The sequence below is a fragment of the Gouania willdenowi genome, chromosome 4 (assembly GCF_900634775.1).
Source record: "Gouania willdenowi chromosome 4, fGouWil2.1, whole genome shotgun sequence".
Classification (NCBI taxonomy): Eukaryota; Metazoa; Chordata; class Actinopteri; order Blenniiformes; family Gobiesocidae; genus Gouania; species Gouania willdenowi.
In genome coordinates this window covers 16,407,732-16,434,507 of record NC_041047.1, presented here as the reverse complement: position 1 = coordinate 16,434,507, position 26,776 = coordinate 16,407,732, and the positions used below count along the sequence as shown (strand labels likewise).

The window sequence follows — 26,776 nt, the reverse complement described above, 5'->3', positions numbered from 1 at the left end:
TTCCTAACTCGTGTTATGTTTTTGTGTGTTTTTAGTTCCACCTAAGATATACGACATCTCCTCCGACGTCACGGTAAATGAGGGCAGCAACGTGTCGCTCATCTGTACAGCCAGCGGAAAACCCGAGCCAACCATTTCCTGGAGGCACATAACCCCATTAGGTGAGTTCACTTCACCTCTCACATTTCTATGCTAATGATCGCAGGGTTGGGACAAACAGGTGGATGGATAAGCAAAGAGCGGAAATGAGGAAATAAGAGACACAATCGATACGTGGTTGTGTAATTTGGAAAGACGTTTGCTGGAATGTTGTAGATGGGGAAAGGTACCATGGAACGGAATGTTCCGTGGCTTTAAAATGGCTTTATTAAACCCCATGACAGTCGAATTTAAAAAAAACAACTCAAAACCTTCTTCTGTTAAGCGTTGTCCATCTAACAGATAACTTGGACACTTTGCCCCAATTTAGCAACCCTCAGCTGTTTTCTTTTATTTGTTTTTAATATTGTACGGCTAACTTTCTGTTTTATGTTTTTAAACCTGCTTTTATTTCTATGCACCCATTGTCACACTTGGAGATTTTGTTTTAAATGTAAAGTGCATTGTAAATAAAATGCATTATTATTATTAATAATAATAAAACATGCCCTTTTTGAGTGCATGCTGTCTCGTTTTACCCTTTTTAAATTAGTGAAAAAACAACAGAAATGCCAATATACCAAGCAGCTATTCAAATATGGATTATTGAAGCTTTGTGTCTTTATGGTTAACATCTTAAATAATTTAGGCGGATGCTGGCCTTGGGACACAGGCATCATTACATCTTTTACATTGTCTTTTAGTATCTTTGAAAACTTATTCCAAGACATTTAACTGTTGCTCCGTGGCCACACCATAACCTCTTTCAGTCTTCCCTCATTATCATATTAATGAATTAGAGCATGCTGTGTTCTTATACGATTGCACTGAGAATGACTTATCATATGGCTGTCATTTCCCCTTCACTGATGTGCCTAGCCTGATTGCACTAAGGGACATTTTTTTTACAGAAGATGATCAAAAGAACACCCTCAGAGTCAGAGTAGCAGTCGGTCTGCTTTGAAGTGGCCACACTTTGAAGTGTACCAGGAAATAAATGATATGCTGGTCAAAATAAAAGGCTTCCTGTGACTAAATGTAACCACCAAATGTCTCTCGCAAAAGCCATTTTTCATGGGAGTCAGATGTCGTCGGACAGATTTGTCCAAAGGAGCCAGTACAATTAGAAAGGCTCTAACGCGATAATTACTTTTTTCCATAATACTCCATTAAATCTAAGAGAACACTCTGAACTGGCCCTTCATTATATGGCAAAATATTAATCTTTGCTTTCTTTGATCTTGGTTTGGAGATGCCAGCTAGGAGATGGTGGATTTTATTTCAGACCCTGGCTGAGACGATTGTCTACTACTAAAACTTCAAATGTATTCACAATTTAGTTTTGGAATAGAAACACGTTTGCTATCAACAGCACGAGTAATGTTTTTGAAGATCAAAGACATTTGTTTTGTGAATGTTCTAAATGCAACACAAAACTTGAAGCTCCTGGTGACTATATATATTTTTAACAGATAAAGACATAGTGTAGGCATCATAGATCAATAATTTTACAATAATATTGTATTGTACTTTTTTCATACTTCTGTTTTTTTTTGTTTTTTTTTTATCTATGGACAAATCATGTGTCTGAAATAAAGTTATATATAATAAATCAAAGTCGCAGGTTGAAATGATCGCCCGAAAGTCTGTTTTCGTCTCTACTATTGCGTTTGTTGATCAATGGTCACATGACTAGGACTTTAGAAAAGTTTCCCACATTGCAGTGTGGAATGTGAAGTCCCGTAGATCAGTGTTTTTCAAATGGGGGTACGTGTACCCCTAGGGCTACGCAATGGCATTACAGGAGGTACTTGAGAGAGAGAGAGAGAGTGGAAAATTAACAAATGAAAGCATTAAAAACATGGGGTTTCGTGTTTATTTTCAGTTACAAATGATACTCATACTAAATATTAACTCACAAAATGACAACAAAAACACACAAAATAAGAGAAAAATATAGTGAATAATAAAAAGAGCAGACAAACAACAACAAAATACACAAAATGACACCAAAAGCACATGGACTAGGAGTGAAAAACACTATTACCATCAACACACAAAATGACAACAACGACAAACTGAGGGAAAAATACACAAAATCACTACAAAATACACAAAAATGACAGAGAAACATACAAAATGACACAAGAAACAACCAAATGACACCAAAAACACACACACACACACTAAGTGAGAATAATTTAAATAATACCAACAATATAGAAAAATTACAACAAAAACACACAAAATAAGAGAGAAATATACTGACAAAGAAAAAATTCAGACAAACAACAAAATGAAACAAAAAACACACAAAATGAAATGATCTGGATTAGAATGTGACCTGAAAATACAAATGGTCCTACATCAGGAGGAAAATGATGAAAACTATGGAAATGAATCTGTTCAGGAAGGACTAAATACTGTGTTATCACTCATGTATTCTATCATTATGTTCTATGTCAGAATTAACTTTATTGGCCATGTAATGTATGTTATACACACGAGGAATTTGACTTGGTGAACTGTGCTCTCTCTAATAATGTAAACATTTAATAATAACAATCGACTAGAAAAAAATATAAACAGTAGTTAGACTAATATGTGCAAAACTAAATAACATAATATAACAATAACAAGATGAGATAATAATAATACTAGTAATAATAATAAGATAGTAGTGCAGGTGAACATCTATAGTCTAACTATAGCAAAATGTGGTAATCTGACATAAGGGGGTACTTGGATTCATAAATTAGAGAAAGGGGGTACTTCAGCCAAAAAAGTTTGAGAACCACGACCGTAGATGGATGCAAATATAGTGTTTTTACTTCATTCTTAACGTCATTTAATGGCCGATGGCCAATATCTAAAGCTGATTTTGGAAGCCGATATACTTTTTTTTTTTTTAAAGCACATTGATTGTGAAAGACAATTGAAACACTCATATGATATAAATGTATATATTAGAAATTAAATTAAATACACCAATAGAGCTTTTATCATTGATTGAACTTTAAATATACCCGTACACAACCAAGTAAAACAAAAAGTACAGGACGGGTAAGTAGCAGTAAAGCACGACAACAATATACAATGTGCAAGTAGTGGGTTTAAACCTGTTTTAGGTATAACCACCATTATACCTAAGCTTCACACTTGTCACAATATGGACAACGACAACATCACATCTCACTTTAAAATAATCAACTCTCCCCCACCTTTTCCATTTCCTACCTTGACTCCCTCTTCCCTGTTCCCTTCCCCCTCACCTAGGTGTAACACTGTCCTCTCTTTTTATATTCTCCCTATAATAAAGTGTTTCTTACCCTTCCTTAGGGAGGGCTGGTGATGGTCATTTTTTTTTTTTTTTCTTTTTGGCCGATGGCCCACCTTGAAAAAAGTCCATATATCGGCCTCTATTAAAAACCCTTTTCTGCCAAAGCCATTTTTTTATTGAGTTAAAGCTTAAGTGTAACCTGATGATTTATCTTGGCTGCAGATTTTGGACAGAAGTTAGCTTTCATTGGCAAGAGGCTGAGAGGATGCCATGGAAACAGAAAGTGACAAACATTTCTACATGTAGGATTCATTCTTGCAGCTGTGCTCTCTTCATACTCACTCATTCTTGGTGGGGATAGGGGTTTTTCACACTGCAGATAGTTCTGCTGCAGCAGTCACTGAAGTTTGACAGAATGATAAATTGTACTGACTGACTGTCAAGTTCTTCTTCCCTCTCTGAGTGTTTTGTGATGCATTTTCCCCCCTTTTCCTTTCCTGCTCTTTGTGCATGCAGGGGTATGTGCCCGTGAACTGTATTTAAACAATCATGTGCACATGTCTGCAAATAGAAAAAGGTAATTACTGTTTCTTTAGTTAAGAAAAGAGTAAATCGAGCAAGAGCTTCAAGAGAGGTAATTGAAAACCTGCCCGACTCACAATGTTAGTTGATGAAATGTGGTTGTACAAACTGACTGGCGATCCTCCTCAAACATTGCTGACGTGCCATTGTGCAATAATCTGTCTTGAAAAAGTTCTTGTTACTAATGTATTTTGTACGTTTTCATTGGCATTTGTCCGTCAGTCCATCCATCTGTCTGTTAATGTGGATGTTTGTTCTGAACGAATTGAAATTAAATGAATGAGCTGAGGACCATGGCAAAAAACAAGTTTGATTTTGGAGATGATCTAGAACAGTGGTTCTCAAAAGGGTTTGTTTTTTTTTTTTTTTTTTTGGCTCAAGTACCCCCCTTTCTCTTATTTCTGAATCCAAATACACCCTTTTGTCCAATTACAATATTTTTCTGAGAAAACTATTTAAAAACAACTATAGAGCATAACATTTTAAATAATCTCATTTTGTAAATAAGTGGAAAGACACAGTATTTAGTGCAGTGGTTCCTTTTTTTGATTGTGACCCCGTTTTGATATCAAGAATTTCTGGTGACCACAAAGATTTTATTTATTTTTTTATTTTTTTTCGAGAATTTGTTTTTACTAAATTTCAGTGAACTAGATTTTTATTTCACAAAGTGAAAGTATAGAATTACAGTTGTTTAAGATTGTATTTTATTTTTTTTTGTAAAAAAAAAAGAATAATAACATTTTTTCAAAAATCAATTTGAATTTTTCTGAAAATTCGGGCAACCCCTCATGGGGTCCCAACCCCATGATTGAAAAACACGATTTAGTGGCTCCTGAATATGTTAATTTTTATGTTTTCTTTTTTTTTTTTTTTTTTTTTTAATAATTTCTGGTCATCTCACACCTGGGGTGTGACCAAGACTGACACTTTATTTGCCCTACCCCTTGTAGTGCCATCGTGTACCTAGGGGCACACATACCCCCATTTGAGAAACACTGATCTCGCAGGTACTGTAGATACAGTACCTCTAATCTTTGCAGAGGTTTGCACACTCTGAGTGCTCTTGCATATTCTTAGGACATTGAATGATAATCAACTTACCGGTAATCAAAATTACATTCCAAAGCTATTATTTTCATTAATTTTTTTGTTGTAACCTGCACAGTAGGCATTTAGTTGTTTCTTTTGTTCCACTGCCCTCTCTCCAATGTGTCACACTGAAACATTGATGTGCATTACCATTTACCTTATTTACAAAGCAGGCATGACTTTCCAGGACATTACCTGAATAAGAAGGGCTAGTGTGCTGTGTCGTCTCATCACCCCATTGTGGGTCATGAAAGAAGTGGTGGAATATCCCCTCAGATGGCCTGTTTCAATTTGGTTTGATGGTGTGGACGGCTGGATGACTGAGAAAATTGCTTTGATAAGCTTTTTCCATTGAAAGTTGAATTCAGTGGCTCGAGGTGTGACCTTTGAAAAAATACATATTTGATTGTTTCTTGAGATAGGACTCAGAAGGGATATATTGTTCTCCCAATCTCTCCTGGCAGCTACTGTACGTTCATCAATGCTGTACGTTTTGATTTGCCTAAGCACCCCCCCCCCCCATTTGCACTGCATGAGGCATATCTTCCCAAAACACGCCCCAAGGAGCAGTCAGCAGTCCTTTTCTCTGACAGCTCACTACACAGGGAAAGCTTCGGCTTCCTTAATGCTGGAATCAAAGGAACTTACCAAGTGCTGAGCCGTGTGGCAATGCAGTACAGTACCTCAGTCAATCTCTGTTTGCTCTGTAAATTATTCACAGCTCATATGACGGCTTTATATGAGGAATTAAGATCATTATTGTGCACAGGATTTGTGCCAAGTTAGGGAGAGATACTTTGCAAGTTGTTATTGCTCCATTCACCAGAAACCTTGATTTCGGCACTTGTTTTCTTTTTATGCTACTTTTCATTGATGTGATACACAGTTCAAGGACTAACACTTAAGCTTTTCCTAAACATGAAAGAAGGTAGGTAGGAGATGAAGCGAGAGGTGCGACTTTTCAAAAATCCTATCAAGAGCAGGAGACGTGTTATTGCCATTCATATTGCTGACTCAACAGTGGCTCAATGGCAGACATTATCAGAGATTCTGTCTCTTGATAAATAGGCTATCACTACTACTCAAACTGTATGAAATAAACACGTGTAACCATGGCTTTGTCACAGGGTTAAGTTGGGCAAGGCAAGGGAAATGTTTTTGTATAGTACAGTTTAAATATAATTTAGCGGTTTAAAACCAACTGTAAACATATGAAATCAACAATAAAATGGTTAAAAATCTTCCTCTCAGTCATATGTATCAAAAACATCAATCAGAAAAAAATCCTCTTTGCCAGATATTGGCAGCTATCTGGATCACTGATCATGGTTCCATGATCATTCACACTTTAAAAGATTGGAGGAAATTTATATTTATAACAATACAGATACAGTAGGTCCAAATGTATGGGCACCCCCATCTTTAGAAAAAAAAAAATATATATATTTTGATGAAATGCACAATCAAAAAAAGCATCTGCTTTGACTGGTTGGGGTTAGTGGACAGAAAGATCAACAGAACAGGATAGAGAGATAGAATATCAGAGTGTCAGAGTCAGACTAGTTGAGCTGTGAACCATCGATCAAGAACTGTCATCATCAGCTTCACGACACCTGAAACATAGAAGGGCGAGGAGTAGGCACTGACTGCAGAAAAACATAATACAGTATTAGCAGGTCTGCCTACATGGGTTAGGGCTTTGTTCCTAGTGATTCGGTTAACGCTATTACACGGTATAATATTTAATTTTTTTTAGCTCGTTAGAAAGGCGACAAATCTCTTCCCATAGATTGGTAATTTCCTTGTTGGCGTTTGGTAATAAAATGTCTATCTCTGACGGTGGCTAAGGAGCGGCGTTTCCATGGTCTGTAGATGTGGCCATGACAGACGAGACCTTGACTCTAGTGGTTAGGTTAATGCTTTTATACGGTATAATCTTTAGCAAATAAGTAGGTTTTGAGTTTAGCCCTAAAGGTGAAGAGGGTAGCAGCCTCCCGTACTAAGATTGGGAGCTGGTTCCAAAGGCGAAGAGCCTGGTAGCTGAACATTCTGCCTCTTGTTCTACTTCTAGACACGTTTGGAACTTCCACTAGACCAGCAAACTGAGACAAGTTTGCACCTTGATGTTCTCCCCGTGCTTGGGTGGATTTTCTCCCAGTCCTCCAAAATACTGCACCCTGTATGATGCAGGAGAGCCATACAGTATATGTAGTGACACCAAGCATTATGATATCTGTGATTCTCACAATGTAGCTCAGCAGTCAGTGCATTATATAATGTCTCAGTTTCATATTACACCTTAGTGGGTCATGGACTGTAGGTTTGTTTTTTACAGTGGTGCCAATATCAAACAAGCACTGTACCAAGAAAGAAATGCACCTGACAACACATATATATATATTTTTTTAGCTTACTAGCAAAAAAGGCACAGCTACACTTTTCACTGTCAAAATAGGGCACACAGTGCACAAGACATTTCAACATAGTTTTCTAATGGCACTTATAGAAGTTATTTTGAGTTAGAAAAACAAGTACAGCAATATGTGCAACCTACAGCAGACCAGCAGCCATCTACCAGACTCAGTGTGGTGGCGGCCATCTGCCTCGACTGGTTTGGGGTTAGTTGAAATCAATGAGAGAACCAATCAGAATAGTGGGACAACATGCATCCGGATGTCCAGATGGATATTGAAGATAACAAACATGTCATAGCAAGTGTAGAACACATGTTCCTTTTAGGCTCGAAAATATCACAAGATGTCATCAAAACCTAAGACAGAAACTGGGAAAATACATTGAAGAAATGGAGTCACACAAGACTCACTTCTTTTAATGCAGCAAATGTCATGTACACAAATGACAGGCAGTTTTAATCTAATGTACCATTAAAAATTAAACTTAATTTAGCTGCAATAAAAGTGTTTGTAGAATAAATGTTTTATTAGTACCTATTGTAAGTGGTTAGCAGCATATAGAGTTGCCAGCTGACTTGAATCCACACATCACCAAGAATGATTTCTTTCTGCGTGCCGAATGCCGGCAAAATCGGCAATCACAAAAGGAATAGTGGATTAATTTTTGCAGGAGACAGCAGTGTAGGCTTATCCTATCAGACATGACTTGAGGCTTCTTTTTAATGACTTCCTTTCTTTCGAGTTTCACTTCCTCAAATTGACAGCCAGTAATCAGGGAAGGGGTTACATATGAAACAAGACTCACGGCATGGATCAGAGAGACCCTGTAAAGTGTGTGATTCCACCCTTACATCTGGCGCACATCCTGGGCTGAAGCCAGAAGGCAGCAGTGCATAATGCATTAGTGTGGGTGGCTCTCCGTTTTCAGACGGTGCAAGGATAAAGTAATGGATAAAACGCTGTTATATTCGATAATGTATTTTTCAGTGAGTTCTTCCCATCAATGAATAGCTGTTCTGAAGGAAGTGTGTCTCCAGTTCCCACACACAATGAGGAAGCAACACCACTTATCAAATGTTGGCATAAAATTTTGATTTATTTTGGGATTAATTCTCTGAATACATCTCAGGTAGGTTTCCTATTGCCTGTTGGCGTAAGCTAAAACACAGTCCTGTTTTAGTTTCTGCCATTTTACCTTATTTTCAGCAACAGTAGTTTTAATAACATTTTACATTTGTTTACAATGGCACATGTTGTGTTCTTCAAACTACCTCAAGGGGGGGGGGATTGTTTAATAATGGCCTCAATGACCTTTGCAAAGCCCCTTCTCTGCTATAATCAATACAATTACCATTTACAGCCTGGACAGGATGCAACTAGATCCTGCATGAAATAAATTGGCTTTCATTCATCAGGAAAAACGGAGAAATAAAGGTCATCAATATATTCCAAATTATCTCTTAGGCCACTATATTGTCTGCAAACACAGTAAAAAAGTAGTTTGGTTTGTTTATAACCTAAAGCATAGTAGCTTTATGCGTTTTTAATGAATTATTATCTCATACTGTCCTTCCTGAATGTTGAATATTGCTTCAATCCATCAATGCATAGAAACCTGGTTGCAGGATTTAAACATGTTAGACATTGTCAGAAACAAAAATGCAAATGACAATAAGATACTTTATAAAAATAATTTAGCATATATATATATATTGCATTTTAGTAACACTTTTTTTAAACACATTAAATATATATATAGTAAAAAAATGTATATGCATCTGCAACATTGTACATCCTGTTATCCCTGCTCTCATATTGACTTGCTTGAAGAAAGCATTAAACAAACATGTTTGCATATAATGAAGAAAACAAAAATATATGAAAGTATACTAACATAGGAGAGAAATCATATGAAGTGCTCTTGTGATCCTGCACTACAACAAAACAAAACAAAAAAAAACCCTATTTAAGATATCAAAGCCACCACTTTATGGTTTGATCTCATTTCTGACAAACTCTACACTTCACATCTCGTCCCATATTTCAGAGGTTCAGAAAAAAAGAAGAGAAAAAAAGTGTGCACCAGTTTGAAATTGCTCCTGCAAAGTCTAGCTTGCTACCATAGACTCCCATTAAAACAGAGCCCTTTGTGTTACATCTCAATCCCTGGGCGCTCCTGGCATATTAACACGTTGGTTTTTGAGGCACATCCACTGCTTGTTTGAGAATGGCTTCTTCAAAAATATTTTTCTTTAGTTGGTGTTTGTGCAGCCCACCGATATCTTTGCCAAGACTCTTGGACTCTATTGTTGCCACGATAACAGTGAGAGAGAAACGTGGAAAGCTCATTATCGACAGTGCCTTCAGTTTTCACGTTTTCTGACATTGCGGGGAGCAGATAAAAAGCCACCAGTGTTGCAGAATAAGGAATGAAAGGCATTTTATAGGGATTCAGCTCACTTTCAGGAGAGACTGGCAGCACAGAACAGCGACATTTCCACTCCCGAAGCATCTCGATTCTGGCTCCTCTTTCATGAGATATTGCTGAGTCAGTGTCAGGTCCCTGTGGCTTTCTGAACAGTAGGTTGAGCTTTATAATGCACTCTGTTTGATCCACTCTCATTCCAAACCCATCCATGCCTTTTCTTTCCCACACTTGCATTACTATTCTGAAATGTACATAAATAGATTTACCTCCAAGCGCCACTGGGTTTAAAATTAATTGTGGTCCAAGAGAATCTGCCACAGTTTCTCTTTGTTCACATAGGGCTCTCTGCTTAGACCCTGTAGCCATTTGTTATGTTCACACTCATAGATATAGTCTAATTATCTGTCAACAGTGTGAAGCAGATTGTGAATGCAGAAGTAATGTGGTGGCTTTTTAATAACTAATAAATGTACTTTTCCCATCATCTGGTTTACTCCTATTTTTTTAGTGCATTCGTTGTGGTGTTTTGAAGTTTTATTGCTTTAACTTTACAGTAAGATGCCTGCCGTCTTCTCATGCCATGCTTTTCCTTGTCTTTTCATAAATACTAATTATTGATTTTTTTTCTTTTTTTTTTCTAAAGCATATTAGGCCAATGACTACACTTAACTGCTTGTTTTTTTTTTTTTTCTTGTGAAATTTTATTTGTCATTTCCTTAACTGCTAACATAAAGAGTCAATTTAGACTATGACGGAAATATAGCGGCTTATAATAAGTTCAAAATTATCCAATTTATTAAAACAAATACAGCAGATTTCTCAAAGAGATTATCCACTATTTTTAGGAAGGTGGCCTAAAATCTTTGAAATATCCTTATTAGAAGATCTGTGTCTACCAAAATGCATTATTTTGCACCATATTAATTGTATCAACTTTTAAAAATGAAACCACTTCACTGTTTTAGAACTTGTTACGCCATCTTGAAATCACTTAATTGATGACGTCACACTGCCCCATTTGCCCATAAACACCCCGTTGTTTTCTATTGGAGTGAAGCATTCAGCCTGTTTTTTAGATAATTTAGCAGCTTTTTATATCATTCAGCAGCTAGTTCAGTTAAAATGACAATTTGTGCTTCTTTTGGTTGCTCTAAATAATCAGGAAAAGTTAAAAATGTTGACGTAACCCTCTTTGGTTTACCGAAGATGAAAACTATTGTGACCCGAAAAATAATCTATGACCGTAGGGGGAAAAAGTTCCAACTCTGCGGTTTGGTAGTAGCTAATTAAGCAGAGAAGAAGAGCTCTCCTAAGGGACTTTTACTCTCCCTTAAACAGTGCGTGGCTGAGGCTCTAGTTAGTGAGTAATCACAGACTGTTGAAGACGCACAAACCCTGAGGATAGAAGTCCTTTTGGGTGGGTGTCCTTCAACACGTTTTAAAAAGGTAATAAAACAAAATAATGCATTTTGTTCAGCATAGATCTTCTAATAAGGACATTTCAAAGATTTTAGGCCACATTTGTGAAAACCGTGGAGGATCCCTTCTACAGACTCCTGCCGTGAAACTGACCCAGACAATAGACCACAGTGATTTTGTTGGCAGAAATGTTTCTTTGGACTTTGTCCCTCATGTGCGCTCCTGGTCTCCTGCGCTGAGGTCTCCAGGCTCTGGGTTAGATCCTATTTGGCCTGAAGGTTGACTCAGGGTACCACGCTTCCTCTAACAAACCTGCCCTGTTGAGACTCATTATAGAAGTGGAATGATCCTCGACAACAATAGGTAACATTTTGTCCTGACCTCCATTTACACAGGGCTCACCTCTTTGTCAATAATGACGCTCAGTAACGACATATTGAACCGTTCACTCAATGCACATCCACTGTTTACTACTCCTCCACCTATGGCTTTACCCATCTTTTCTCTTTCCTAATGTTTACCCTTTTCACTTACTTTCACAAATATCATATTATTTCATTTACGGTAAAATGTTTGCATGTCTCACTTTTTCATTGGAAATCTTATTGTTTTGTCGTGACAAGTTGGAAATGTGTCTAATTGCTGATGCTTGCAATGATAGTTTGTTAGCTTCTCGAATAAAGAAAGCAAAAACATTCAAGCTAACATACAGTATTTTCACACTCAGAAAATGCACAGAATATCGGGATTGGTATCTGCAATGTGACGGAGTTTCTCATAAGGAATTAACTTTACAAATAATAAAAATCAATTCCACATGAGCAGTAAGCATTAAGAAATGATTGAGAGTAAAAAAAATTCACTGATTTCGCTTGGCGCAAAGTAATGAAAGGATAAAAAAATAATGTATCAAATTAGTCAAGGTACCACAATCTTTTCTGTGAAATAGATGGACAGAGACAAGAAAGCACAGAATACTAGACAATAGGCCATCAGTGAGCCATTTAAATACATTAAAAAATAAGATACAGCAAAAGCATGAGTGGGAACTTAAACCTCGAGCTAGACAAAATTCCATGTTTGCATTGTTCATTTTGAGGCGCTAATTTAAATATATCCCCATCCCAGGTAGCTTTTCAGCCAAATACATTAGCTTTGTTTTGCTTTCCGATTTTTAAAACAGCCATGATCAAATTTTCACAGCTGTCTTTTGGATGGAGTATTTAGAACATCAGAAGCGGTCAACATTTACTACAATGGATAAAAGCACCAAAAGCTCAAATCTCTTTTTCCACAGTAGAGGGCCTCAATGGTGTGTCTAAAGTCTTGATTTTTCTTCACTCAAGTGGAACTGAAAAGACCTAAGTTGTACTTCTGTTCTGTTAACTGATGAATTCAAAATCACTGTTAAAGGGATGGGGAATTAGTTGCAGCAGTGATTTTTCTCTACAGCTACTGGTTTATGCTCCTGTTGTGCACATTGGCTCAGGATCTATATGAGGTTTCCCTTTAACTGTTTCCAATCTTAAAATGGCTGTACTTGATAGAGCTAAGGCATACAGTACAATAAAGATACTCTTTTAATATTCATCCTATGGTTTCACTATAAGAATAATAATAATAATGCATCAGTTTTATATAGCGCTTTATCATAGACACTCAAAGTTGCTTTACAGAATTAAGGCATTATTCTTTCACTCCACACTTAGTGGTGGTAAACTACTATTGTAGCCACAGCTGCCCTGGGGCAGACTGACGGAAGCGAGGCTGCCATAGTGCGCCATCGGCCCCTCCGACCACCACCAACACTCACTCACACACTACATTCATACCAGGCAATGTAGGTGAAGTGCCTTGCCCAAGGACACAATGACAGATGCCACTGGGGTGACTGCCACCCCACTGTGGCACCTGGAATTCTCAGTGGTCTCCCATCCAACTACTAACCAGGCCCAGATGTGCTTAGCTTCCGAGATCTAACGGGATCGGGCAATGACAGGCTGGTATGGCCACATATCTATACTGTAAGATAGATTATAAACTACCCAATGTACACTGTTTTGTTCAAATATGAACTTTTTAATGTGATTTTGATGTATTTGATGAAGTATGTTAACATGCAAGTAAAAATTGGATTTTTCTAATAATTCATTTTAGAAAAAATAAGGAAAGCTAAAATTAAACTGAGGTTGTATTTAAAAATGGATCAATCTTGTTATATTTGTTTTACTACCAAGATGTACAGCACCAAATACAGATGTGAAATGAACAGTATGTATGCATTGTAATGTTCTGAAAATAAAAAAACAAGGAAAAATAAACATAGGAAATAAAAATGGATTCTACATTTATCTATTTGCGAGATTTGAAAATTACGTAAGCAGAATAGTTGCATGAATTGTAAAGCAACGAAGCATTTAAACATTCTACAACACCTGCTTTAGGTGTAGAGGAAAAGGCCACTGAGCAAAAGCACCATAACCCATGTTTTAAAGGGGGGTATCATGTAAAAATCACTTTTTTAAGCATTCTATCATGTTTGTGTGCCATTCCCTCCTGAAAAACATACCTCCAGTGTTTTTCAGATTGATACACGTATTTTTGAGTCATCTTTAAATCTCCAGCCAGCAGCCATTTTCTTGCTGTTGTGCTCGAGGGGACGAGGCTCCGCCTTGGGGATGAGGCCCCTCCCAAACCTATGTTCTTATTCTTAGTTCAGCCCACAGCACCCGCCTCTGCAGATTTAGCTTCTTAGCGATTTACTTATTTTAAATACTTTTTCTAAGAAACCTCTAGCTTGAGTTGTCTGTACTCATTCATGTACGAAAAAAAAAAAAAAAAACTTGTTCCCCTCGTCGCTATCTGTAGGGCCTAGGCAGCAGCCCCTCCCTCCCGCTACAGAAAGACGGCTGCAGTTGTGGTTGTGGTTTTCTTATTGAATAAGCCTACATTCTGGGTGAACTCACCCTTTAGTAACCCCGTAAGTTGATCAGTTTAACGTACCAATGATAAGTGCTATCGCCGGAGGAGAACACGCACACACACACACACTGTTCCCTGGTCAGCACGCCACTGGAGTGATGAAGTGAGGGAGTTCAGGCATTGTGTTTGCGTCCTCACTTTGATAACCATTGTAATGTATTGTAGCAAGCTTACACTGTACCATTTTTATAATACGATGTTCCATGTTTGAAGGGGGGGTGTTCATGGGTGTGTCAGACAAGCTTGGACTTTCTTAACGAGACAGAGGCGCAATCAAAGCATCACGAACAGAGTTGCCACAGAGGGGAAATTTATTTTAAGTTCTTTTGACTTTTGCTGCATTTTTCAATTTATTTTGGGTAGCATAGTTATTTGAGTATGCTATAGAATGGTACAGTGTGCCTGGAAAAACCATGACACCCCCCCCCTTTAACAACAATAGAAAGTGACACTCTAGTGACACAAAAGTGTTTTATCTATGAGAAAACTGTCTAAGTCAAAGCATCACTATGCCACCCTCTGTTTACAATGAGGACAAAGGAAAGACTTACACTGAGCAATGATAAAGCGCTTGATAAATGGTAGAATTCTTAATCAGCCTTTTCAGATTTTTGAAAAGCCTGTCAAATAATTTACTATTCATCACAGCTTTGATTGATTTTTAAAGCTCTCCTGTTGACTCACTCAGTACAATTAATCATCATGAGTATTATTCACATCCCATTGTTTTTAACAAAAATGGCACTGATTACTTTAAAGCTTTTGATTATTTTTTTTTTGCTTTTTTTTTTTGCTTTTACAATAACACAGAAATATCTTCATGAGGGTAAATATTGGAACAAACCCAATCCAAATGTGATGATTACTAAATTAAGCTGAGACATTGTGAGATTTTACAGTATTGCTTCATCCATATGGTCACAATATATTTCTTGCTTGGGTAAAATGTTAAGTAGTGGTATTTGTGTGGATGTGCACTTGTTAAACTGTGCTACAACCCAGCTGGTATGCCAGTCACGGTGTTTCGGTACCCCTGCAGCCTTTCCTGCCTTTGGCACCACCATTTAACTGTAAAGCACTCACATGTGCACTGAGCCATCAAATCTGTCTGTCTTGCCGGAGGTACGTAGCGCCAACTGTGTGATGCTGAGCAAATGATGAGTGGATGACGATAAATCCACCATTATTTTTTGTCATTGTGTCTATATAAACTCAATTGAGTGTAATATAGATTTCAGACTGCTACTTTTACTTCAATGCCTGAGTCACACTTGTACCAATAGGTGCAATAATAACATGGTATTTATATGCATAATTGTTTGAAATCCTTGTGGATACTACTTAAGCCATTTGCCTCTATTTTTTCTCATTCCAGCCAAGAAATATGACAACGGCGAATATCTTAACATCACCGGTATTACAAGAGACCAGGCTGGGGAATATGAATGCAGCGCTTTGAATGACATTGCCTCTCCTGACACCAAAACAGTAAAAGTCACAGTTAACTGTAAGTACATCTTTTAAGTCTTCCTTGCATTTCAATTTTTTTTTTTTTATTTTTACACCTCTGCCGCTCCTCACTCGCTTGGCCTTACAAGCTCATGAAAGACACTGGGGCAGCCTGCAGTGATACCAGTGTCACGTCTCTGGTGGTGCACTTCAATATAGTATACCTTTTCTTTTTTTTTTTTTCTTAAGTTTGAAAGGAACAAAGCTGCTGCTCTTGGTTTTTTAATATTTAATGTGAGAATTCCCTTTTTGTCTGTGGATGTAGGTGATTAATTCACACCAAGGAAAGGTCTGACTGTTCCAAGCACTATTCCATTATGGAGGTAATGAGTCTTTCAAAGTATGAGGAGGCAGTAATGAGGAGCTGGGGCATTAATGAATGATACTGAGCTTTAGCTATCCTGGTCAAATGGAAATCATTGGTTGTCAGTATAGAAGCAGGAACGAGTGCTTGTTAACTGTTGTCATTGCCTCGCTTTTTAAGTAATGCGTCTTTTCTGTCATTCAATGATGTTTCAACTGCATGTATGGCATAGGATAAATCTCACCACTGGCAAAGTTTATTAGCAGTTGACTAAAGAGATGGGATTAAAGGAAAATAGCCTCCTCTTGGCCCAGTTATCCAAACATATCCTGAAACCTAATCATCCAATTTTCTACTTCAAGAAATCACCTTTTGTATTCTTTTCTTTCATGCACTTTGTTTCGTTTTATATATTTTATTCCACAACAGCATGTGGGTTCTCTTTAGTCGGAACTGCATTCTTTCAGCCTTTGTTATCAAACTAAGTCTTGTGGCCATTATTTTTGTGTAATGCCTGACTCTAATGAGCTGGGCCTGAGCTGTGTTTTCAGAGGCCAGTTATTTATAGAGCTGCTGAGATGAGGGTTCAAGGATGAAAAGTGCTTTGATAAACTGGCAGTGTCTTTGTTACAGAACAAAGGAGATACTCACCATGATTGATAAGGCTTGTCATAGTCAGACACTGGAATTTAAATTAAAGCGGCAGCAGCAGAATGTGGGTCAAGGCTCCAAAGTGGGAGAATTGATTTGGAAGATGTTCCTTTAGTGTTGGACAAAGTCACCACAGCCTGGGCAGCAGAGCTGTGCTTTGCAGTGGGAGGATGATGAAGCTGGTCAAGTGTTGAGGCGTTATTTGCCTGCTGGCCAGAGCTATCTTCAGCTAACAGAGGCTCAAAAGCGCCACCCATCACTGACCAGTTAGTCACTCTCTGTCATTGATCTACATCAAAGACAAATGTCCAGGCAACACGTCTTGATGTCCCTAACATTCACTTTATAAATTAATTAGAAATAATGTGGTATGCTAGATAGATGTAGGTTGCTGGAGATCTATCTATGTGATTCAAATTAAATGTCAATTAAATAGCAGTACTTTTTACACCAATGTTGGTAGCCAACATTGTTGTAAAGAGTACTGATATATCCTACTCAAGTAGAACTGTTACTTGATTACAATTGTACTCAAGTACAAGTAAGCCATACATTAAATACTCAAGTACAAGTAAAAAGTAGCTCAATTAAATAGTACTCCAAGTAAAAGTTACGACTTAATTTCACCCTCCACATTTATTTTGGGTGTCGGTAATTGTTACGCCCCAGTCTAGGAGCTCCAGGACGCAACATAAAAACGTAATCGAAAAATAAAACTCGGTCTCCAAAAACCACCGACAACGGGTTCCACAATTAACACAAATTTATTCTTTAACAAAAAGAGTCCTGCCCAGCAGGTAAAACATAAAATAAACAAGAATATGGCAAACAACGAAAAACTGCACAAAACGCAGGAACTCAGAATATCAGAGAAAAGAAAGTAAAGTGCACTATATCATAAAGATAACAAGCTTAGCTTAAGAAACGAATTCGGAGACAGAGTTTCCAGACGAACAAAGATGCTGCTGCTGCCAAGGTTGGTGAACCTCTACTGACAGTTCCGCTGGACTTTTCAAAAGTGGTGTAATCTTCCTCAGCCAATCAGGGTTGCCCACCACTCCTCCTGCTGGCAGCCAATCCTGGAGAGCATCATCAACTGTTCCGTTGAAAGGACATCCCACTCTGTTACAGAAACACACCAGGCAGCAAACAAACAACAAGAACACAAACTAAACACTAAGTAACGGCGAGGGCCGTAACACCCCCCTTCCCAAAATCAAACATTTCCCCCAAAAAAAATGTTTGACCCCAGAAAGTGGTCTACCTTCTCGACAGGGCATCAGCCAACACATTTTCAGTACCTTTTTTATGTACAATGTTTAAATTAAAATCCTGAATTAACAGGGCCCACCTCATCAGTCTCTGGTTGGAATTTCTCATCCGATTTAAAAACACGAGTGGGTTGTGGTCAGTGTAGATCACCACAGGCAAAGTACTGGAACCTACATAAACCTCGAAGTGCTGTAAAGCAAAAAGTAGTGACAACGCTTCCTTCTCGATGGTGCTATATCCCACCTGGTGTCGGTTGTATTTTTTTGAGAAATACCCGATGGGATGATCGATACCACACGCATCCTCCTGCAGCAGCACCGCACCCGCACCTCTATCGCTTGCATCTACCTCCAGCTTGAAGGGGCGCTCGAAGTCAGGTGCAGTCAGAACAGGTGCACTGCACAGAAGAGCTTTAGCAGACTCGAAAGCTGCTTGACAGGCAGGAGACCACACAAACGGTTTTGATGGGCTGGTAAGGCTGGTGAGAGGAGCTACAACTTCGGCAAAATTTTTACAAAACCCTCTATAATAGCCAGCCATGCCCAGAAAACGGCGAAGCTCACGCCTATTCTGAGGAATGGGGAAACTAAAAATAGCCTGGACTTTATCAGCCAAAGCACGCACTTGACCCTGGCCGACCTGTTTCCCTAAATAGGTCACCGTAGCACGCCCGAAATCACATTTGGCCAGGTTTAATGTTAATGAGGCCTGTTTCAACTTTTCGAAAATGACGTACAGGATGTCCAAGTGCTCGGCCCACGTGTTGGAATACGCCACTATGTCATCCAAGTACACTTCACAATTCTTTACACCACCCAAGACTTTATGCATCAGGCGTTGGAAGGTAGCAGGTGCATTCCTCAGGCCGAACGGCATCACTGTGTACTGTAAAAACCTGTCAGGTGTGACAAAAGCTGAGATCTCCGACGCTCGAGGTGTCAGAGGAACTTGCCAGTACCCCTTAAGTAAATCGAGCTTTGTAACAAATTTAGCTGAGCCCACACGGTCCACACAATCCTCCATCCTAGGCAAAGGATAGGAGTCTGCTTTAGTAACATTATTTAATTTTCGAAAATCAGTACAAAAACGAGGTGTTTTGTCTCCTTTTGGCACAAGAATACATGGGGCACTCCACGCACTAGAGCTGGTCACAGCTAACTTATTCTCCAATAAGTATACGACCTCCTTCTCCATGAGCGCACGTTTGGTGGGGTTAACCCGGTAAGCGTGCTGTTTAATGGGGGTATGGCTCCCCACATCAATGTCATGTGCAACAACAGTCGTACGTGAGGGAGTATCAGAGAAAAGAGGCGAGTATTTTCTTATCAGCTCACAAATATCTCTGCAAGATGAACTGTCTAAATGATTTAAACTGGCCTCTATATTTTTTAGGGAGTCCGAATTTTGGAGACGAGAGCAAGGCTCCATATGGCTGAGGTGCAAGCCATCGCTCTCCGGATAATATTGTGTCTGGGGTACCTGTGTAACCGTTGACACGACATTTGGAGGAACGGAGGAAGCGGAAGAACGGGCGAGATACGGCTTCAGCATATTAATGTGACACACACGGGCCTTCCTACGACGGTCTGGGGTGCGAATAACATAATCAGTGTCACTTAATTTTTTATCCACTTCATACGGTCCACAGAACTTAGCCTGAAGGGCTGAACCGGGAATTGGAAGAAGTGACAACACCTTGTCCCCAACTTCAAATTTCCTTTGAACTGCTTTTTTATCATAACGTTTCTTCATCTTCCCTTGGGACACAGACAGGGCACTGCGCGCAGCCTCGCACGCCTTGTGTAAACGCTCTCTGAATGAAGATACGTAATCGAGCACATTGCGGGTCGCATTCGATTTATCTCCCACTGACAAAAACTTTTCTTTCAGTGCCCGCAGAGGACCACGCACCGTGTGTCCGAACACCAGCTCTGCGGGACTGAAACCGGTGGACTCCTGCACACTCTCCCGTGCAGCTAAAAGAAGGAACGGTAACCCATCGTCCCACTCTTTCCCTGTTTCCAAACAAAATTTTCTCATCATCGACTTCAACGTTTGGTGAAAACGTTCGAGTGCGCCCTGTGACTGTGGGTGATATGCGCTGGACGTATGGTGTTTAATGGAAAGGGATTTTAGGACCTGAGCGAAAAGTTTCGAAAGAAAATTCGAGCCTTGGTCTGTTTGAATGGATTTCGGCAACCCAAATGTCGAAAAAAATCCAATTAAAGCTTTAATGATCGCTTTAGTCCTAAGCGTGCGGAGTGGTATCGCCTCTGGGTAGCGCGTCGCGGCGCACATTAAGGTCAACAGGTATTGGTACCCAGACTTTGATTTTTGGAGCGGCCCTACACAATCAATAATTATGTGCTCGAATGGTTCACCCAATACCGGGATGGGATGCAGCGGAGCCGGAGGAATCACCTGATTCGGTTTACCACAAACCTGACACGCATGGCACGAGCGACAAAACCTCGTCACATCACCTTTTAAACCTGGCCAAAAGAAATGGGGTAGGATACGATTGTAGGTCTTTCTAATTCCCAAATGACCTGCAAAATTATCATGCCCTAAACTAAGAATTTGGGAACGAAATTTAAGTGGAACCACCACTTGTCTAACGGACTCCCAGCCCACACTAACAGATGAGGGAGGACACCAGTTGCGCATTAACACACCATCGTTAATGTTATACTTCCCTGCACTGTCAGGCGTAGCACTGGAAACGGATGAGAAACAACCCACCAGAGACGGGTCAGCCTGTTGCGCTTCGATAAACTCTGCTCTGTTAACAGAAAAACACATATTAGCCTCAGCAGGCAGCAAGTTTTCATACACAGGCTTTTCATTTTTTTCTGGCGACGTTTTTGTCGATTTCACATCATTTAACACATCATCAGAACACAGGAATGAATCAGATAAATCCATTACATCACTAAATTTTCGCGCCTGTGCGCGCGTGACAGCACACGCTGGGAACACCAAACTCGGCTTGACAGCAGCAGGAACAAAAACACGCGACCCAGCAACGGGAACTTCTGTAACTTCAGGATTCGAAAAAACTTTCTCCCCGGCCAAATCGTTTCCTAGGATCATGCCCACTCCCTGGACAGGCAGTTTGGCACGCAATCCGATTTGTACCGAACCAGAAACGAGTGGAGAACGCAAAAACACAGTGTGCAGCGGAGCTCTCAATACATTCATTTGAACTCCCCACACTAGAGCATCGGAACCGCAAAAAGAATCAGGAGAAAAAGGCAATATTGACCCCAACATCAGGGACTGAGTTGCGCCCGTATCGCGTAAAATCGTGATCGGCACCTGATCTTCCTCCTCTCCCGTCAGAGAGACAAACCCTTTGAGAATGAAAGGCCGATAACCTTCATCCACCTCATTCACTCCATCTGCAGGGACAGGAGAACGAACAGGCTGAACAAAATTCACGCTTTTTGGCCTCTTCGATTTCTGTGCCTGTTCTTTACGCTGGAGCACAGGGCAATCAGCAACCAGATGGCCTGTCTCACGACAGTAAAAACATTCCCGATTGACGGAAGACACGGCTGCATAACGCGGCGGACTCCTGGGTGGGTTTTTAAAATGTTTATTAATGCCGACAGCGGGGGTGTGCTGACGTTGCGCTGAAGGAAAAACCCCACGGTGTGTCAGTGTAAACTCATCCGCACACACAGCAGCCTTCGAAAGGGAATCAAGCTTTTGCTCATTTAAATGAACAACAATTTTCTCCGGTAAACACGTCTTAAACTCCTCCAGTAAAATTAATTCACGGAGCTGAGGAAAGTTTATGGCTTTACTAGCGGTGCACCACTTATCAAATAATACGGTCTTCTCACGGGCAAACTCGACATAAGTTTGGGTGACAGATTTTTCACACAATCGAAATCTCTGACGGTATGCCTCAGGGACGAGCTCATAAGCTCTCAGAACTGTGGCCTTCACCACATCATAATCAAGGCTTTCATCCATCGATAACGATGCACACACCTCCTGGGCTTTCCCCACTAATTTACACTGTAGTAATAAACTCCAAACATCTTTGGGCCACTTTAGAGTAGCGGCAATGCGTTCAAAAGCATTAAAGTATGAATCCACCTCACTCTCTCTAAACGGTGGCACCAATGCAACGTGTCTGCTGATGTCAAACTGTTCGTGAGTGGAGTAGTGGGACATACCGAGTGACGTGGGCGGGGATTTACGGGCCGATTCGAGCTCCATCGCCCTTATGCGGAGATGCATCAGCTCAACCTCTCGGGTTTTCGTCTGCAACCCCACTTCTTTCAGACGGATAGTCAGCTTCAGTTCCTCCGTGTCACGTCCCGCCTGTAAGAGGACCATCGGATCCGTGTGGCGTCCCAGAGCGGCAGCGGGAGCCTCCGCTCCAGCTGTCACCTGGTCGCTGACAGTGACAGCAGACGTGGCAGCCTCCGCTTCCACTTCCTCATCTGACACGTCAGACTTGGCCACAGGCTCCGGCCTCAACACACCCTTCTCCACCAACTTACTCACCACACAAAGTTTGATCTCAGCCTTACGGGCACCATAAGTGACGCTAATATCAAAAACACTTGCCACCAAAAACAAATCCGCTTTTTTACATTTATCCAATTTTTCTAAAGTAGGATTCTGCACAAAATCATCGAGATCGAAAGCCATTTCTTTTTCTTTTTTTTTTTCTTAAACACAAATCTGTCCACCAAACCTACACGAGAGAAGGAAAAAAAAAAAAAAACCTCTAACAAATTTAAATACACGATCGAACGAACGGACAAGCCCCCAATTTTATGTTACGCCCCAGTCTAGGAGCTCCAGGACGCAACATAAAAACGTAATCGAAAAATAAAACTCGGTCTCCAAAAACCACCGACAACGGGTTCCACAATTAACACAAATTTATTCTTTAACAAAAAGAGTCCTGCCCAGCAGGTAAAACATAAAATAAACAAGAATATGGCAAACAACGAAAAACTGCACAAAACGCAGGAACTCAGAATATCAGAGAAAAGAAAGTAAAGTGCACTATATCATAAAGATAACAAGCTTAGCTTAAGAAACGAATTCGGAGACAGAGTTTCCAGACGAACAAAGATGCTGCTGCTGCCAAGGTTGGTGAACCTCTACTGACAGTTCCGCTGGACTTTTCAAAAGTGGTGTAATCTTCCTCAGCCAATCAGGGTTGCCCACCACTCCTCCTGCTGGCAGCCAATCCTGGAGAGCATCATCAACTGTTCCGTTGAAAGGACATCCCACTCTGTTACAGAAACACACCAGGCAGCAAACAAACAACAAGAACACAAACTAAACACTAAGTAACGGCGAGGGCCGTAACAGTAATACATATGGTACAAAAATATGTTATGCAACTTAAAAAAGAAGAGACAAAATCTTGCACAATTGGAACTTTTAAACTTTTAAATAAAGTAACACCACTGAATTAAATTCATAAATGTAGCTATACTTAGTCTGATATTTTTTTTTTATTTTGAACTCTAAAACTGAGAAAGTAACCTCCATTCAATGCTGTTTTGGCGCTGTGCATTACGTTTAATCTGGTTGGCCGGCTATGATGTGATGCGTTTGATTGATGTCTGGTCATTTCATTTTTACTTTACTTATTTTAAAACATACTGAAGTACAAGTAAAATTACTGATTTATAAATATACTAAAAAGAAGTATAAGTACCTACAAAAGCAACTCAAATACAGTAACATGAGTACTTGTAATCAGTTATTTTCACCTCTGCTGATCAGTTATTGAGCAGCCTGGGTAGGTCACCAATATGTCACAGGCAAACAACGTCAAGAGTTCACAAATGACCTCAAGGGCAGCTAAGCCTGAACATCAATTTTAGATTGTCGGAGAAAACTGAAAAACACAGAAAAAACCAACACTTATTCAGTTGGCGGGCGCACGGTGGCTTAGTGGTTAGCACGTCTGCCTCACAGCAAGAGGGTCCTGGGTTCAAGCCCTGGGGTGGACACTTGGGTCCTTTCTGTGTGGAGTTTGCATGTTCTCCCCGTGCTGCGTGGGTTTCCTCCGGGTACTCCGGCTTCCTCCCACAATCCAAAAAAACATGACTGTAAGGTTGATTGGAGTCTCTAAATTGCCGATAGGAGTGGATGAGTGAGTGAGTGGTTGTCTGTCTGTGTTGCCCTGTGATGGACTGGCGTCCTGTCCAGGGTGTACCCCCGCCTAGCGCCCTATGAGAGCCGGAGATTGGCACCGGCAGACCCCCGCGACCCTGATAAACGGGAATAAGCGGGTATGAAAATGGATGGATGGATATTCAGTTGGCTGTAACACTAACCTCCTCTCGAGCATGCTATCACATTCACCCTCTGATGTGAGAAATTAGCTTCTCTATTGGAACCAGTCAATTTGTATCACATCAAATAACTTCCTTTAAGATACTATAAAATGTAGTGTATAAAGTTAACTTCGTTGTTGAAGTAATCTGAGCAGCAATAGCTACTGGAGGCTCAGTTCAGTAAGAAAACCCCATACTATTGTACTCAAGATTGGACTATTTGAGACCGGGACTTTCCCGAAACTAGAATGCAATGAGACCATAATAAGACCGAGACAAGCTGAGACCGAGACAAGACCAAGACCATAGAATTCAATTTTAAAAACCAAGACAAGGTTGAACAGTTAAAGAGCATTCTCTCTTTAATTTTTTATAGAGTTACGTCTGCAACTGTTTCAAAGAACAACATGCAATGATCTCATTGCTGACCGTGGTGTATGTTACTTGCAGTAGGGTTGTATTTTTGGCACATCACTACACACAACCGATCTACTCCAGCGATTTATTTACTACTTGTATGTATTTAAAAGCCACTGATGAGCCCCAAATTATTTTCAATATCTGAAAATAACTAGAAATGAGATGGACTGAGGCTGTGTTTTTTCAGGTGTCTTACGTACAAGGCACTAGCCAAGATTTTGAAGGAGACACAGCAATCAGTGAGCTAATGGTAAATGTTTTGAGTCAATGTACAACATAAAATAAATCAGGAACAGTTCCAAGTGTTCACATTAACAAAGTTGAACAGTAGCAAGTCATTCAACAAGACCACCTGAAACCAGCACTGGTAGCGCTGGTCGTGACTAGCCATTTCGAGAAAAATGTTTTTGAGTCCAAGGCCAGGCTGTTGTCTCGCGACTCTGTCCACGTGACGTGGACTAGTCGCAGTACCTGACTTTTGCCCAAGATGGCGGCGCAACACAACAAACGAGGGTCGTAGTACACCTGCAGAGCAAGGCAGCGCAAAATGAAGTGTTAATTGCTCCTTCCTGGTTTGTGCTCAAACTGCAGCTGGTAGGCAGATACTACGGCTAATACACATGCTAACATTAGCTGTAGTGGTAACATGTCTGTGTTAAGAATGTGCAATATTTTATCGTTTATGATTTATCGTCAAAAACATTCTCACCGGTAAGAATTTGTCATCCCACAATATAAACGATTAATTCCCATGTCGGAAATTAGCGAGGGCCACGGGCCATTTGTCCCTAAAAAAAAAAAAATCGTGTTCCACGAGCCAAAACTGCCCCTGTTTGTCAACTAAGTATTCTCTGGAGCGGAACAATGTTTACGGAAGCTCTGACGTGCACCGCCACCACCCCCTTCACACACCGCCGTCTGTCTGTGTGTGTGAGGTGCTCGTCTCAGCTACCAGAAGCTGCCGTGCTGCGATACATCACGGACCGCGACTTGGTTAAGACCAGACGACCATCCAACAAAGGGAACCGATTCAAGTTCCTCCGTCAGATTCACCCAAAGTTCCACAAACACGGGGACAGAGATGAGCCTGGAGCAACGATTATGAACTGGAAACTCAACTAAAGTTAACTATGCTAAGCTAACCCACCGACACACAGACTGGACTAAGAGCTAATGCTAACCACTCCAAATAAGGAACAGACCAAGTAAAAAGATCACGTCTTACTGTCATAAAACCACAGAAAGCCATAGATTTGTTTATGGTCAGATTTAACACTTGTATGGAAGAATAAAAACTAACATGTCACACATTGTGTGAAATAAATCTTTATAATGTACCAAAATATACTGAATGATTAAATCATCAGCTTGATCTGGTTTAATCATAGGAAATCAGAGAGTTATTTATTAACCATAACTTTATGTATCTCATTATCAGATGAATGAAACAAGATTCAGCAACAGTAAAAACACTGATGGAGTTCTTTTTGCTTTTCATGTGCATTTTTTTTTCGAAAATAATTTTATTTCAAATGAGGAAATAAATGAATTCCATACAATAACACTAATAATGACCCACATGCACTAATATATTCCATAAAATATCAGCTATTGTAGCCTTTTTAGTGTGTCTAATGTTGATGTATTCACATTTATTTGTGTTTGTAAAGAACCTGTTTACATTAAGTTATGAATTTTTTTGATTAATATGTTTTATTTATCGTGATTTTTATCGTTATCGTGATAAATACCAGAAATTATCAGGATAATTTTTTTTGTCAATATCGCCCATACCTAGTCTGTGTATTAAGCAGATCTGGAAAACATCCGCAGTGCAGGGCGGAGGCTCCACTAGCGGGGTAAGACCGCTGTTGTGCCAAAATCTGTGACCCGAAAAAATCTGTGACCGGAGGTGGCGACAGTTCCAACCCCTGCGGCTTCTCGGCGTACATTTACTCCCCCTTA

General features: G+C 39.9%; 1 protein-coding gene and 1 pseudogene across 2 annotated transcripts in view; one reads left to right on the top strand and one right to left on the bottom strand.

Annotated features, from left to right (window-relative positions):
* negr1 (neuronal growth regulator 1) overlaps positions 1-26,776 on the top strand; it is a 212,084-nt gene that overhangs the window by 106,085 nt on the left and 79,223 nt on the right. For both annotated transcript variants that reach the window (XM_028444489.1, XM_028444488.1), the window contains exons 3-4: positions 36-161; positions 15,711-15,842. In XM_028444489.1, coding sequence (XP_028300290.1) covers positions 36-161; positions 15,711-15,842 — 258 coding nt within the window. The remainder of the gene's footprint in view (positions 1-35; positions 162-15,710; positions 15,843-26,776) is intronic.
* On the bottom strand, positions 13,253-13,370 carry LOC114462737 (uncharacterized; annotated as a pseudogene).